General features: G+C 40.9%; 2 protein-coding genes across 8 annotated transcripts in view; one reads left to right on the top strand and one right to left on the bottom strand.

Annotated features, from left to right (window-relative positions):
* The window catches only part of ATP5F1C (ATP synthase F1 subunit gamma), a 33,779-nt gene extending 20,180 nt beyond the window's left edge, over positions 1–13,599 (bottom strand). For 2 of the 5 annotated variants that reach the window (XM_010590748.3, XM_064284841.1), the window contains exon 1: positions 13,474–13,599. In XM_010590748.3, the coding sequence (XP_010589050.1) occupies positions 13,474–13,529 (56 nt within the window). In that variant the 5' untranslated portion in view covers positions 13,530–13,599. Of the gene's footprint in view, positions 1–12,479; positions 12,703–13,416 lie in introns of all 5 variants that reach the window. The other 3 variants (XM_023548939.2, XM_010590747.3, XM_010590749.3) reach the window with 3 other exon arrangements.
* A 138-nt stretch (positions 13,600–13,737) lies between these two features.
* Positions 13,738–16,735, top strand: part of KIN (Kin17 DNA and RNA binding protein) — a 33,206-nt gene continuing 30,208 nt past the window's right edge. The window contains exon 1 of one of the 3 annotated variants that reach the window (XM_064284840.1): positions 13,738–13,920. In XM_064284840.1, coding sequence (XP_064140910.1) covers positions 13,807–13,920 — 114 coding nt within the window. In that variant the 5' untranslated portion in view covers positions 13,738–13,806. The remainder of the gene's footprint in view (positions 13,921–16,735) is intronic. The other 2 variants (XM_003410591.4, XM_023548938.1) reach the window with 2 other exon arrangements.

Here is a 16,735-nt window from a genome sequence, read left to right as displayed (position 1 = left end):
GTCAATTGTGTTAGGTGCTGTTGAGTCAATTTTCAACTCACAGAGACTCCACATGACAGAGTGCTGTCCCATAAGGTTTTCTAGGCTATAATCTTTACAGGAGCAAGTAGCCAGGTCTTTCTCCTGCACAGTTGCTGGGTGGGCTCTAACAGCCAACCTTTCAGTGTATAACCACTGTACCACCAGGGCTTCTTAAGAGTCAGTTAATATAATCCAAAAGGAAATCATATGACCACATCAAGAGATGCAGAAAAAGCAGTTCGACAAAAATCTTACATCCTTTCATGATAAAAACCCTCAGCAAACTATGAACAGTGAACTTCCTCAACCTTATAAAGAATATCTACAAAAAATGTACAGACAACATTACATCTAATGTTGAGAAACTACATGATTGGGAACAAGACAAGGATGTCCCCTCTCACCACGCTTACTCGGATTGGAAAGGAAGAAATACAATCATCTTTGTAAGCAGATGATATGACTTCCTATGCAGAAAAATCCCAAAGAATTGACAAAAAACTCCTGTATCTAGTAAGTGATTATAGCGAGACTGCAGATTACAACATTAATATACAAAAATCAATTGTATTTCTATTTATCGGCAATGAACACCTGGAATCAGAAATGCAGACTTTGATGAAAGAAATCAAGGGATGACTAAATAAATGGAGATATTCCAGATAATATTGTTGTCAGTTCTTCCCAACTTGATCTACAGATTCAACACATCCCAATCAAAATCCTGGCAAATTACTGCATAGATGTTAACAAACTAACTCTAAATTTCACATGGAAATGTACTAGACCGAGAATAGCCAGAACAATAATGAAAAACAAAGTCCAGAGGACTAATACTACCCAACTTCAAGCTTGGTATAAATCTACAATAATCAAGACAGTGTTTATAGCAGCATTATTGATAATCACTAAAACCTAGAAGCAAATAAAATGTCCTTCAATAGATGAATGTATAAACAAACACTGTACGGTACAACTATACAATGGAGTATTACTCAACAATAAGAAATGAGCCATCAAGCCACAAATAGACATGTAGGAACCTTAAATGCATAGTGCTGAGTGAGACTTCCTGTGGTGGAAACAGTTACCACACTCTGCTACTAACTGAAAGGCTGACAGTGTGAGTCCACCCAGAAGCACCTCCGAAGAAAAGCCTGGCAATCTACTTCCAAGAAATCAGCCATTGAAAACCCCATGAAGCACAGTTCTGCTCTGACACACATGGGGTTGCCATGAGGCCGAACTGATTGGATGGCAACTGATTTTGTTTTTTAAGTGAAAGAAGCCAGTCTGAATAGGCTACATACTGTATGATTCCAGTTGTGTGTCACTGTGGAAAAGGTAAAACCACAGAGACAGTAAAAAAGATCAGTGGTTGCCAGGGGTATGGGGGGAGAGAGGAGAATAAATACATGGGGCACAGGGGACTTTTATTTATAACTAAAGTTATACACTGTAAGTGACATTTTGACATGATTTTAGCAGACCCCAATTTAACTGACACAAGTTTCTAGTCAGAGAATATCATATGGAACAAATCTGAACTGCATACCATGTTTGATGAACACACTAAGGTTTGTTTTTGTAAGCATGACAAGTGACAGGTCTGAAGAGATAGCATCTTTTGTGATTCTTTATGCTGTGCACATGCCCTAATTCCACATGTTTTAAAGCACTCTCGTGTTTAGCCTTCATCTAGCTTTAAAGATGTCTGTCTATGCTACAACTTCATTTTTTAGGTATAATTTGAGTGCAGAATAACCATGAAATGAATGAACTATATTTAGGAAGAGCTTACGCTTTATACAACTTTTGCAAATTGTATTCAGATAAAGTTCTGAAGAAGAATCATTAACAACCTGCAATATGCAGATGATACACCCTTGCTTGCTAAAAGCAAAGAGGACTTGAAGCGCTTCCTGATGAAGACCAAAGATTAACAAAGATTGTGAAGATGGCACAGGACCAGGGAGTGTTTTCATTGAGTTGTACATACGGTCACTATGAGTTGGAACTGACCTGACGGCACCTAACAACCAGAAGAAATCCTCTGGAGATTATCTGGGAAACTTGAAATGTATGAAATAGAGTGAGCGGATGGAGAATCAAATGGATTGTTCAATTTGTAGCACCATTTTAGGGACTGCTGAATACCAGAAAAAAAATAGGTAAGTATTTTCTCAGATTTGAGGACAGTAAAATCAGGGACTGTTTTCTCAAATTTCTTCTATTTTCTTAAATGCTGCCTCCCAATACCTATTTTTAAAATGGATTTAATTCCAAAAATTTTAGGGTATTTTACTGATACTCAAAGCAACTACTAAAATAATTCACCATGATTTCAATTAAGCCTAATTCTTAATTAACGATAGCTAACTACAGTTAGTATAGTTACAATAACTACGTTGCTGTTGTTAGGTGCCATCGAGTCCGCTCTGACTCGCGGTGACCCACATATAACACAATTAAACACTGCCTGGTCCTGCACCATCCTCACAATCATTGCTATGTTTGAGCCTATTGTTGCAGCCACTGTGTCAATCCATCTCATCGATAACTATAATAAGAAACTCTACTTTTAAGTGTTCAGTAATCAAAAGTCCCAAGGTCAGTTAAATTGGGAAAAGACAGTCTGTTTAACAAATGGTGCTGGCATAACTGGATATCCGCCTGCAAAAAAATGAAACAAGACCCATACCTCACACCATACACAAAAACTAACTCAAAATGGATCAAAGACCTAAATATAAAATCTAAAACGATAAAGATCATGGAAGAAAAAATACAGACAACACTAGGAGCCCTAATACATTGCATAAACAGTAGGCAAAACATTACTAACAGTACACAAACACCAGAAGAGAAAACTGGGAGCTTCTAAAAATCAAACACCTATGCTCATCCAAAGACTTCACCAAAAGAGTAGAAAGATTACCTACAGACTGGGAAAAAGTTTTTAGCTATGACATTTCCTTCCGATCAGCATCTGATCTCTCAAATCTACATGATACTGCAAAAACTCAACAACAAAAAAACAAATAACCCAATTAAAAATGGGCAAAGGAGAGGCAGGGCCAAGATGGCGGAATATCAAGATGCTTCCAGTGACCCCTCTTACAACAAAGACCCGAAAAATCAAGTGAAACGACTGTATTTATGACAAGCTAGGAGCCCTGAATATCAAAGGCAAAGGCAAAAAATAGACTGAGAGGCAGGGGGAGGAAGACAGTTCAGAAGCAGAGAGGAATTGCCGGACCTGAACCGCAAGGCACCCTCAGGCACCAGGAGCAGCTGTGGCAGCTGGTAGTAGCCTTCAGCTACAGATTCCTCAGGGAGACTGCGCAGCCTACTCACACCTCTGGAACCAGGTAAGAACAGCGCTCTAAGTACTTGCATATATTTTACCATGGCCCCCATCCCCAAGCCGGTTTCAGTGGCTGCTGATTTCCCTGAGCCTGAGATAGGCCCATTTGAATGCCCCGAGCCATGCTCCAGATTTGGAGATGGAGTAAATTCACAAGAGGGGGAAAAGACAATTTGCCAGCTCTATTTTTTACTAACCTGGGGAGCTCAGGACAGATGAGGCTCCTGTCCAGGCATGAACAGTCTGTGGACTTTGAATACCTTTCCTCCCTGCATGGAACTGTGTGGGCCTGTTTCAGGAGAACAGCCCCTTGCTGGCAGACTGCAACTGTTTTAGCTGTGCCGTTGAGAGGTGGGTGTTTGATATTTGACACTGCTTTGCCTATTAAACAGGGTACACACCTACCCACATCAGAGGCCTAAGGATTAGTGGCTCCACTCAGGTCACCCAGCCATCCACAAAAGGGGTCCAAGAATAACTGGTACCTCCCAATCCTTACAAACAAAACCACTGGGTGCCCATGGTCCATCTGTAGAACCCAACCGCCTGTACGGTCTAGGGAACAGGGATGCACTTTTCTCAGAGACACTCAGGGGACGGTTCTCAACCCCCTGCTCTGTTCAGAGCATGCCTCCCTGCTGCAACCAGATACCAGCACCAACACCAAACATCCCTGCCCCTCTAAGACTGTAGGACAGAGCCTGTACCACACACTTGATGATCAGCTGAATCCACACAAGAAAAGTGAATGGACACATAAGATCATATACCTGATACCAGCTCTAGCCATCTGGTGACAGGACATCAGAGCTCCAATAATCAAGCTAGCTCATGCAAGCAACCCATGTGGGCATATCAAAACAAAACAAAGCAAGAAACTAGGATACAGTAAGCAAACATAAAATAAACTAATACAATAACTTCTAGAGGGCTCGGGGACCACAGTCAATATCAAACCACATAAAGAATCAGACCATCATCGCTTCAACAAGCTCTCAAAACAGAGCATCACAGGATCTTCTGAATGAAGGTGCCTTCCTGGAATTATTGGAAGCAGAATTCAAAAGATTAATATACAGAGCTTTTCAAGACATCAGAAAGGAGATCAGGCGAATATGGAGAACAAGCCAAGGAACACACAGATATAACAGCTGAAGAAATTAAAATGGTTATTCAAGAACATAATGAAAAATTTAATAAGCTGCAAGAATCCATACAGAGACAGCAATCAGAAATTCAGAAGATTAACAATAAAATTACAGAATTAAATCAATAGAAAGTCAGAGGAGCAGAATCAAGCAAGTGGAAGGCAGAACTGGGGACCTTGAAGATAAAGCACTTGACACCAATATATTTGAAGAAAAATCAGATAAAAGAACTTAAAAAAACGAAGAAATCTTAAGAATCATGTGCCACTGTATCAAGAGAACTAACCTATGAGTGATTGGAGTACTAGAAGAGAGAGGGATAACAGCAAATACAGAGAGAATTGTTGAAGATTTGTTGGCAGAAGACTTTCCTGGTATCACGAAACAAGAGAAGACATCTATCCAAGATGCTCATCAAACTCCACATAAGATAGATTTTAAAAGAAAGTCACCAAGACATATCATCAAACTTGCCAAAACCAAAGATAGAGAATTTTAAGAGCAGCTACAGACAAATGAAAAGTCACCTACAAAGGACAGTCAATAAGAATAAGCTCAGACTACTCGGCAGAAACCATGCAGGCAAGAAGGCAATGGGGTGACTTATAAAAACTGCTGAAGGAAAAAAATTACCAGCCAAGAATCATATATCCAGAAAAACTATCTCCGAAACATGAAGGTGAAATTAGGACATTTCCAGAGAAACAGAAGTTTAGGGAATTTGTAAAAACCAAACAAAAACTACAAGAAATACTAAAGGGAGTTCTTCGGTTAGATCAATAATATCAGGTATCAACCCAAGACTAGAACACTGTACAGAGCAATCAGATGTCAACCCAGATAGGGAAATCACAAAAATAAAGATAAAAAAACCCACTCAAAACAGGGAAACAGCGATGTTATTAAGTAAAAGAAGACCACATTAAAATAATAAAGAGGGACTAGGAAATGTAGTCATGGATCTTTCATATGGAGAGGAAGACAAGGCGATATAAAGAACTAAAAGTTAGGTTTTAAACTTAGAAAAATAGGGATAAATATTAAGGTAACCACACAGGAGACTAACTATCCTATTCATGAAAATAAAATACAAGAAAAAAATAGAGCCACAGCAGAAACAAAATCAACAACGAAGAGGAAAAGACAATATATAAACTACCCACCACAAAAAATTAAATGTGAAATAGCATCTGTCAACAACACACACAAAAAGACATCAAAATAACAGCACTAAACTCATATCTATTCATAATTATGCTGAATGTTAACAGACTAAATATACCAATAAAGAGACAGAGAGCAGCAGAAAGATAAAAAAAAAAAAGATCCGTCTATATGCCGCCTACAAGAGACACACCTTAGACTTAGAGACACAAACAAACTAAAACTCAAAGGAGGGAAAAAATATATCAAGCAATCAACAATCAAAAAAGAGCAGGAAGAGGCAGCGCCGAGATGGTGGGAATAGACAGATGCTTCCGGCGATCCCTGTTTACAACAAAGACCCAAAAAAACAAGTGAAACGAGTATATTTGTGACAAGCTGGGAGCCCTGACCATCAAAGGCAAGCTTAGACAACAAACTGAGGGGCAGGGGCAGGAAGAGACTGTTCAGAAGTGGAGAGGAGTTACCGGACCTAAATCGTGGGAAACCCTCAGGTAGCATTCCCAGAGCAGTGGTGGCAGCAGGCTGGTACTAGTATTCAGCTGCTGTTTCCTCAAGGAGAAGCAACCAGCCGCACAGCCTACTCACACCTCCAGAACATGAAAAGAAGGGCGCTCTCGGCAAAAGCTAAATATTTGCATGTATTTTACTGCCCCCCCTCCCACCAAAGCCGGCTTTAGCGGCTGAATCCCTGGGCCTGAAATAGGCCCTTTTGAGCACCTGGAGCCATCCTCCTGGCCTTAGGGAGCGAGAATGTTTGCAATTGGGGGGAAAAGATAATTTGCTAGCTCCATTAATGTGGGAGCTCAGGATAGAAGCGGCTCCTGGCCAGGCATAAGCCGTCCGTGGACCTTGGGCACCTTTCCCTTCTGCATGGACCTGTGTGGGCCTATTTCAGAAGAATAGGCCCTAGTTGGCAAACTCCAACCATTTCAACTGTACAGTGGACAGGTAGGAGTTTGACATTTGACATTGCTTTGCCTGTTAAACAAGGTCCTCACCTACTCAGATCAGGGACCTAGGGACTGGTAGCTCCACTCAGGTAACCCACCCACCCATGACAGGATTCCAAAGATAACTGGTACTTCTCCGTCCTTACAACCTAAAATTTTGGGTGCCCACGGTCCCTCTGCAGAACCTACCCAACTGCACGCTCTAGGCAACAGGGATGCGTTTTCCTCAGAGACACTCAGGGATTGGTTCTCAGCCCCCTGCCTTGTTCAGAGCGTGACCCCCTGCTGCAATCAGATACCAGTATATACCCCAACCACCCCTGCCCCTCTAAGACTGTAGGACAGAGCCTGTACCACACACATGACGATCAGCTACCTGGAAACCTGAGCTGAATTCATACAAGAAAACTGAATGGACTCCTAGACTAATACACCCGATAATAGCTCCAGCCAGCTGGGGACAGGACATCAGAGCTCCAAAGGCAAAAATAATCAAGCCAGCTCACTCAAGCAACCCATGGGGGTATACCAAAACAAAACAAAGCAAGCAGCTACAACACAGTAGGCAAGCATAAACTAATACAATAACTTATAGATGGCTCAGAGACAACAGTCAATATCAAGTCACATAAAGAAACAGACCATGATCACCTCAACAGGCTCTCAAAACAAAGAATCCAGGGCTCTTTTAGATGAAAGTGCATTCCTGGAAGTACCAGATGCAGAATACAAAAGTTTGATATACAGAACCCTTCAAGACATCAGGAAGGAAATGAGGCAATACGCAGAACAAGCCAAGGAACACACAGATAAAGCAACTGAAAAAATTAGAAAGATTATTCAGGAACATAATGAAAAGTTTAATAAGCTGGAAAAATCCATAGACAACAATCAGAAATTCAGAAGATTAACAATAAAATTACAGAATTAAACAACTCAGTAGAAAGTGAGAGGAGCAGAACTGAGCAAGTAGAATCTAGAATTTCTGAACTTGAAGATAAGTCACTTGGCACTAATATATTTGAAGAAAAATCAGATAAAATAATTAAAAAAAATGAAGAAACCTTAAGAATCACGTGGGACTCTATCAAGAGAAATAACCTACAAATGACTGGAGTACCAGAACAGGGAGGGATAACAAAAAATACAGAGAGAATTGTTGAAGATTTGTTGGCAGAAAACTTCCCTGATATTCTGAAAGATGAGAAGATATCTATCCAAGATGCTCATCAAACTCCACGTAAGGTAGATCTGAAAAGAAAGTCACCAAGACATATTATCATCAAACTTCCCAAAACCAAAGATAAAGAGAGAATTAAAAGAACAGTGAGGGATAAAGGAAAAGTCACCTACTCAGGAGAGCCAATAAGAATAAGCTCAGACTACTCAGCAGAAACCATGCAGGCAAGAAGGCAATGGGATGACATATTTAAAAAATTGAAGGAAAAAAACTGCCTGCCAAGAATCATATATCCAGCAAAACCGTCTCTTAAATATGAATGTGAAATTAAGACATTTCCAGATAAACACAAGTTTAGGGAATTTGTAAAAACCAAACCAAAACTAAAAGGAGTTCTTTCGTTAGAAAATCAACGATATCAGGTATCAACCCAAGACTAGAACACTGGGCAGAGCAACCATAAGTCAATCTAGACAGGGAATCAAAAAACAAAAAAAAACAAAGCAAGATTATTTAAAAAAAAGCTCAAAACAGGGTAACAGCGATGTTATTATATAAAAGAAGACAACATTAAGGTAATAAAGAGGGACTAAGAAATTTAATCAAATACCTTTCATATGGAGAGGAAGATACGGTGATGCAAAGAAATAAAAGTTAGTTTCAAATTTAGAAAAATAGGGGTAAATAATAGGGTAACTACAAAGGAGACAAACTATCCTACTCATCAAAACAAAATACATAGGAAAAAGAGAGACTCAGCAGAAACAAAATCAACAACAACGAATATGAGGAAAGGACAATATGTAAAAAAAATCTACTCAGCACAAAAAACTAAGTGGGAAAAAGAAACTGTCAACAACACAAAAAAAGACATCAAAATGACAGCACTAAATTCATACCTATCCATAATCCATAATTACCTAATGTAAATGGACTAAATGCACCAATAAAAAGACAGAGAGTGGCAGAATGGATTAAAAAACAAGATCCATCTATATGCCGCCTACAAGAGACACACCTTAGAAACAAACTAAAACTCAAAGAATGGAAAAAAAAAAAAACATCAAGCAAACAACAATCAAAAAAGAGCAGGAGTGGCAATATTAATTTCTGACAAAAAAGACATTAAAGTTAAATCCATCATAAAGGATAAGAAAGGACACTATATAATGATTAAAGGGACAATACACCAAGAAGACATACCCATATTAAATATTTATGCACCCAATGACAGGGCTGCAACATACATAAAACAAACTATCAGCATTGAAAACTGAGACAGCTCCACAATAATAGTAGGAGACTTCGACACGCCACTTTCAGTGAAGGACAGGACATCCACAAAGAAGCTCAATAAAGACACAGAAGATCTAAATGCCACAACCAGCTTGACCTCATAAACACATACAGAAAACTCCACCCAACAGCAACCAACTATAGTTTCTTTTCTAGTGCACATGGAACATTCTCCAGAATAGACCACATATTGGATCATAAAGCAAGCCTCTGCAGAATCCAAAAGACTGAAATATTACAAAGCATCTTCTCTGATGATAAGGCCATAAAAGTGGAAATCAATAACAGGAAAAGAAATCAAACAATTCGAAACTGAACAATACCCTGGAAGAAAAAATAGGGACAACGTTAGCCTTAATACATGGCATAAACGGTATACTAAACGTTACAAAGAATGTAGAAGAAAAACTAGATAACTGGGAGCTCCTAAAAATCAAACTCCTATGCTCATCCAAAGACTTCGCCAAAAGAGTAAAAAGACTACCTACAGACTGGGAAAAAGTTTTTAGCTGTAACATTTCCAATCAGCACCTGATCTCTAAAATCTACATGATACTGCAAAAACTTAACTACAAAATGGGGAAAGGATATGAACAGACACCTCACTAAAGAAGCCATCCAGGCAGCAAACAGATACATGAAGAAATGCTCATGATCATTAGCCATTAAAGAAAGGCAAATCGAAACTACAATGAGGTTCCATCTCACTCCAACAAGGCTGGCATTAATCCAAAAATCACAAAATAATAAATGTTGGAGAGAGGTTGTGGAGAGTCTGGAACACTTACACACTGCTGGTGGGAATGTAAAATGGTACAACCACTTTGGAAATGGATTTGGGGCTTCCTTAAGCAGCTAAAAATAAAACTACCATAAGATCCAGGAATTCCACTCCTTGGAATATATCCTAGAGAAACAAGAGCCTTTACATGAACAGATATATGCAAACCCATGTTCACTGCAGCACTGTTTACAATAGCAAAAAGACAGAAGCAACCAAGGTGCCTATCAACGGATGAATGGGTAAATAATTTAGGGTATGTTCACACAACGAAATACTATGCATTGATAAAGAACAATGATGAATCCATGAAACATTTCGTAACATGGAAGAATCTGGAAGGCATTATGCTGAGTGAAATTAGTCAGATGCAAAAGGACAAATATTGTATGAGACCATTATTACAAGAACTCAAGAAACAGTTTAAACAGAGAAGAAAAAATTCTTGGATTGTTCTGAGAGTGGGAAGGGAGGGAGGGAGGGAGAGGGGTACTCACTAACTAGGTAGTAGACTAGACCTATTTTATGTGAAGGGAAAGACAACACACAATACAGGAGAGGTCAGTACAACTGGAGTAAGCCAAAAGCAAAGAAGTTTCCTGAATAAACCAAATGCTTCGAAGGCCAGCGTAACAGGGGCAGGGGTTTGGGGACCATGGTTTCAGGGGCCATCTAGGTCAACTGGCATAATAAAATCTATTAAGAAAACATTCTGCATCCTACTTGGGAGAGTGGTGTCTGGGGCTTTAAACGCTAGCAAGCGGCCATCTAAGACGCATCAATTGTTTTCAACCCACCTGGAGCAAAGAAGAATGAAGAACGCCAAAGACACAAGGTAATTACGAGCCCAAGAGACAGAAAGGGCCATATAAACCAGAGATTCCATCAGCCTGAGACCAGAAGAACTAGATAATGCCCGGCTACAACTGATGTCTGCCCTGACAGGGAACACAACAGAGAAACCCTGAAGGAGCAGGAGAGCAGTGGGATGCAGACCTCGAATTCTTGTAAAAAGCCCAGACTTAATGGTCTGACTGAGACTAGAAGGACCCAGGAGGTCATGGTCCCCAGACCTTCTGTTAGCCAAAGACAGGAACCATTCCCAAAGCCAACTCTTCAGAGCGGAACTGGACTATAGGACAGAAAATGATACTGGTGAGGACTGAGCTTCTTGGATCAAGTAGACACATGAGGCTATGTGGGCAGCTCCTGTCTGGAGGGGAGATGAGAAGGCAGGGGGGACAGAAGCTGGCTGAATGGACACAGAAATAGGGGGTGGAGAGAAAGAGTGTGCTGTCTCATTAGGGGGATAGCAACCAGAGTACATAGCAAGGTGTATATAAATTTTTATATGAGACTGACTTGATTTGTAAAGTTTCACTTAAAGACAGTAAAAATCAAAAAAGGAAAAAAATGTTCAGTAATCTAAACAAAACTGAGGAAATGCCTTCTCAGGGATCTGTAAAGGCAAAGGTTTTTATACCCCTCGCCAACTTAGTTCTGTGGAGTGTGAAACATTAAGATGGTTTTAATTTCCGAGTTTAAAAAATATTAACAGGCAGAGAAACGGTGGAAGAGGCAGGGAACACATTAGGCACCAAGAATGATGGAATTACGTGACAAGGAAGAGGACAACCCAAGACTAGAACACAGGACAGAGCAACCAGATATCAACCCAGAAAGGAAGTGGAAAGGCTATGCTTAGCATACCGGAGCACCAATGTTCCAATTTAAAACTGACGTTCTAAAGGGATTAAGGTCAAGACTATGACTTTTATTTGCTGATTGAGGTTCCAACTTAGGCCCCTAGTAGTAGTTGTCTCAGATTAGCACTCTCATTTAAAACAATCTTTTATTAAAAGAACTTCAAATTGTTTTAGAGGTGTTCATTTTTTTATTTCTAAAATTTGATGTAAAATATTTTGTGCTGGCTGCGAAAACTTTCCGCTTTTTAAAGATCAACTTGGGTGCTACTGAAAGTTCTAAAAGTACTGTGACAGATAACATTGGTGCACAGCAAAATGAGAGGACAGCTGACGTCTGTTGAGCACCACTGTGTGCCAGAAATTATGCTCTCAAGTACCACGAAACTCAGTGAGACTATGGCTATTTGTTCATCATCACATTTTAGGGCTTATCACAGTGCAACTTGATGCAGACCAGGCACTCAACAACTGTCTGCTGAGTGACTAACAAACAGGACAACCTAAACACCTAAGAACTCAGCTACAGTGACTTGATTCCCATAATTCTGTTTCAAGTTTAGAAAAAAAAAATTTGACTTCCAATGGAAGTCCACCAAAAATTTTATGTAGCTATTTCACTTTAGATTTAATTACCTCATTCCTCTGAAAGTCTTATATATTGTTATGAATTCTTTGCTTAATGAAAAATGTATCTATTTCAATTAATGCTTTCACGAAAACCTAATTTAGTTCCTTACAAATCTCCCATACTATAAAACCAAGGAATTGCTATGACACGCCTATAGGTAATAATTCCTTTAGTACTATGTCAGAAATTCCTCAAACCAATCTTTAAAATCCTTCAAACTTGTTGCACCCTTTACCTGCATGGCAGTTAACAGATGGCATCTATCTCCTGCTCTTTGGGCAATTTCATGACCTTGCAGGGTCACTACTGCAGCATAATGGTTTCATGATAGTACGAGGTGTCCTTCCCTTCTCCTTGCACAGACAGATCTTTAAGGTCCCTTCTGCATCAAAACTACCATCAGCCCATGACTGCATTTTTTCAATTCACCTTCGTTTCTTCAGTGCCCATCAGAACGTCTAGTAAATACAAACAGTAGGCGCTTAATAAATATTCTGGCTGAATGGAACTTAAGAGGTTTACTGTGCTCTGTATTGGAGCACTGGTCGCAGAGCGGTTAAGAGCTCGGCTGCTAAACAAAAGGTTAGCACTATGAATCCACCAGCCGCTCCTTGGAAGCCCTATGGGGGAATTCTACCCTGTCCTACAGGGTCGTTATGAGTCGGAATCGACTCGAGGGCAACAGGGTTGGTTTGGTTTTGTTGCTCTGCACCGGCGCACTTCAAACTCTGCCCAGCACTGGGAGGTTTCAAAAGGCGTCAAGGACATAAAGCACAACTGCCCCCAGGCTTTTTCTCAGTTATGCCCTACCTCTACCTTGTGAGCTTTGCTAAGGACTCTACGATACTAGTTGCCTGGCAAGTAGTAGCACTCAATAATCATTTCTTAGATGAATGAATTCAAGAACGTCCTGAAATTACTTTAGACTAAAGTCTCCATCCCGAGGTCCAAGATTACCACTCCTTTTGCCCGTCACCCCGCCCCGACAAGCCTCAGGAGACTTGGCGTGACCTTGCACTGACTCGCCGAGTCCAGCCTCTCCGCGCGCCCTTCCCCGTTCTAAGGCGCTTCCTGCAGCCCCAGTTTCGCCGGGCCTCTGCAGCAAAAAGGAGGCCTGGTCCAGACCTGAGCCCCCTGGCCCGTCCTACACGCCTCCAATGCCTTCTTCCCACCTGACCGAGCTCTTCCATCCATCCTAATTCTCCCGTTCCTACCGCAAGCTGTCATACCATTGCGGCTGCAAAGCCCAGGCCGAGACCCCAACGAGGCTAGCCCGAGAGAACATGGCGGTACCGGCTTTACTGAAGGTCGGTCAAACAGACTCACTACGCGTGCGCGGAAGCTTCCCAAGTGGCCGCCCCCAATCTCCCTTTCTCCTTCAGTCTCGCTTCCTCCCGCCAGACGGAGGGAAAACTCGCGAGCTTTGGTAGCCAGCCTTTTAAGCGCCCACCTCCTTCCGTCGCTCAGCTACCTTCACTGTTTCTCCCGCCCACTTCCGCCAGTCCGTTCCGCTTCCGGTTGGTTAGGCTCTGGGCTTAAAAGTTACTGTGTGTGTCGTCGCGATGGGGAAGTCGGATTTTCTTACCCCCAAGGCCATCTCCAACAGGATCAAATCCAAGGGGCTTCAGAAGCTTCGCTGGTATTGTCAGATGTGCCAGAAACAGTGCCGGGATGAGGTAAGAGGGCCCGGATGGCTCCATCTTCCCAGTGCCCACGCCCTGTCTTCGCACAAGGAGGGCTTCTCTGGAAAACTGGGTTCAAGTCCCGGACTCTGGGCGTTAAGGGGATGGGTTTCAGATACCCAGTCAGGCAGCTCCGGAAGACGGTGTTTCTGGAGTCTGCATAGGGCGAGTCAGGTACTTAGTAGAGCCATCCTTTCTTTCAGCCCCCAGTCCCACCAGGAAACCAGTGGTCTTTGACACCTTATTCCGCCCCAATCCACTCCAAAAAGAAATAGGAAAAGGTTTTGCAGTTCTCGAGGAAGCGATCTTACTCAAGCTGTCTTAAAACCAGAGTGTGAATAGTGCAGTGCCAGACGTTCTGGCGATAACAATTCTGACTTGACATGGCTCTTAAGAGAAACAGAGTATTTGGGATTCACACCTCTTTTCGGGATTAGGTGAAAAAGGAACACTAAACTCTTCCATGCTACTTATTTAACAAGCGTTTATTGAGCACCTACAGTGTACCAAGCCCAGGATGATATTGTGGTTAAGAGTCAAACTGTCTAGCTGCGCCCCTTACTAGCTGCGCCCCTTACTAGCTGCGTGATCTTGGGCAAGTTACTTAAATTCTCTTTGCCCGTTTTCTATTCTATTCACTTTTGTTTCTCTTTAGTTCTAACTATTTAAATCAAGATTAAATTGTCACAGAAAACAGAAACTAGTATAATGAGTATCCATATATCCATTACTCAGATTTAACATTTTAAATATATTTCCTTATCTCTGTAATGTTTTAAAGTATATAAGTTACAAATATCAGGATATTTCACCTCTAAATACTTAAGTATACCCCAGGCCTGTTGCCATCACGTCGATTCTGACTCATAGCGACCCTATAGGACAGAGTAGAACTGCCCCTAGGGTTTCCAGGAGCAACTGGTGGATTTCAACTGCCGGCTTCTTGGATAGCAGCCATAGCTCTTAACCAGTGCACCACCAGGGCTCCAAATACTTAACTATACATCTCTAAAATAGCAGGAATTTTTTCTACGTAACCACCATATGTCATCGTACAGAACAAAATTAATAGAAATTCCTTTATATAATCTAATACACATTCCATATTTATATTTCCTCAGTTGCCTCTCAAATATTTTTTAAAGTTGTTTTTTTCCCCAAAAAAACTAATATCCGATTGTTCTGTTGTACATAGGGTCACTATGAGTTCGAACCGACTCCATGGCACCTGACAACAACAGTATCCAATCAAAAGCCACAAATCAATTTTGGTTATTATTGTCATACCAAAACCCAAAACCAAAGCCAATGCCGTCGAGTTGGTTCCAACTCATAGCAACCCTATAGGACAGAGTAGAACTGCCCCATATGGTTTCCAAGGAGCACCTGGTGGATTCGAACTGCTGACTTTTTGGTTAGCAGCCATAACTCTTAACCATTATGCCACCAGGGTTTCCTATGAAAAAGAAAGAAAAAAAAAACACACCCACTGCAGTCGAGTCGATTCTGACTCGTAGCTCCTCTGTAGGACAGAGTAGAACTGCCCCATAGAGCTTCCAAGGAGCACCTAGCAGATTCGAACTGCCCACCTTTTCGTTAGCAGCCGTAGCATTTAACCACTATGCCACTAGGGTTTCCTGTAGTTCCTGTAAATTGGAACTTAAATCTGAAGGCTTGATTAGATTCAAGTTAAACACCTTGGGGAAGAATATTTCATGGATAATCCTGTGTATTCCATAATGAATCATATAAAGAAGTCCATAACGTCTCATAGTGCTAAGATTATAGAGTAAAGATGACAGTCTTTAATGTTATAAAGTAATGGTTTCCTCCTTGTGAGAGCAAGTATTAGTGGGGTAATACTTTGGAATCATGCCAATATATCTAGTTTGCCGTCAACTCTATATATACATATGTGTTTTAGCATCCTTAAGGAGCCCTGGTGGTACAGTGGTTAAAGCACTCAGCTGCTGACCAAAAGGTCGGCGGTTGGAACCCACCAGCCACTCTGCAGGAGAGTGATGTGGTATTCTGCTTCTATTAGGATTTACAGCCTTGGAAACCCTATGGGGCACTTCTACTCTGTCCTACAGGGTTGCTATGAGTCGGAATTGACTGGACGGCTGTACTTTTTTTTTTTTAGTATCCATGCCTAAGTCACTTATTTCGTTAGGAATAATTATTTTTCTAATTCCATTATTCTTTGTACATTCATTACTAGCTGATGTTCTTTTGTGAAATGAGTTTCTCATCAACTAGGGAATCTACTCAACAGCAAGGAGTTTGGTTTAGTTTTGGTTGTAGGGCTATTTGGTTAACTTTATTTATTTACTTATATTGTGTTTTAGGTGATATTTGGTTATCTTTATAATGTTATCCCGAAATACAGTCCTATGGAAAAGGCAGGCTAGATGCATAATTCTTCCTTTAGTTACCAACTTTCAGAGTAAGGTTCTTGTTGTGGTTTTGGGCCTATATGCCCTTAGAACTAGTCATTGCCATTTTCTACCCTTGATGACAACCTGGGGGAAGGCAAGTTGGCCCCGACAGGCTCCCTCCCCTATCTTCTATATCCCATAGTAGTGGAAGATTTAGGGGGAGGAAGAGTAGAGCCAAGGTGTTCTTCCCCTTCCCTTCCCAACTCCCTTGGGTTTCAAAGTTTAATAACATTAATTCTAGAATTTAATGGCATTTTGTTTTCATTTTATTGAATTTTTTTAATGTATGGAGTATTACCCTGGCTTTTTATTTATGAGACTGATAGTAAGTTTTCTCTTAAGATAAATTTAAGAAGTAAGTATGACTCTCA

Source organism: Loxodonta africana, chromosome 4 (assembly GCF_030014295.1).
Source record: "Loxodonta africana isolate mLoxAfr1 chromosome 4, mLoxAfr1.hap2, whole genome shotgun sequence".
NCBI lineage: Eukaryota > Metazoa > Chordata > Mammalia > Proboscidea > Elephantidae > Loxodonta > Loxodonta africana.
Note: the sequence above shows the minus strand (reverse complement) of the source record. Positions and strands in the feature narration are given on the sequence as shown.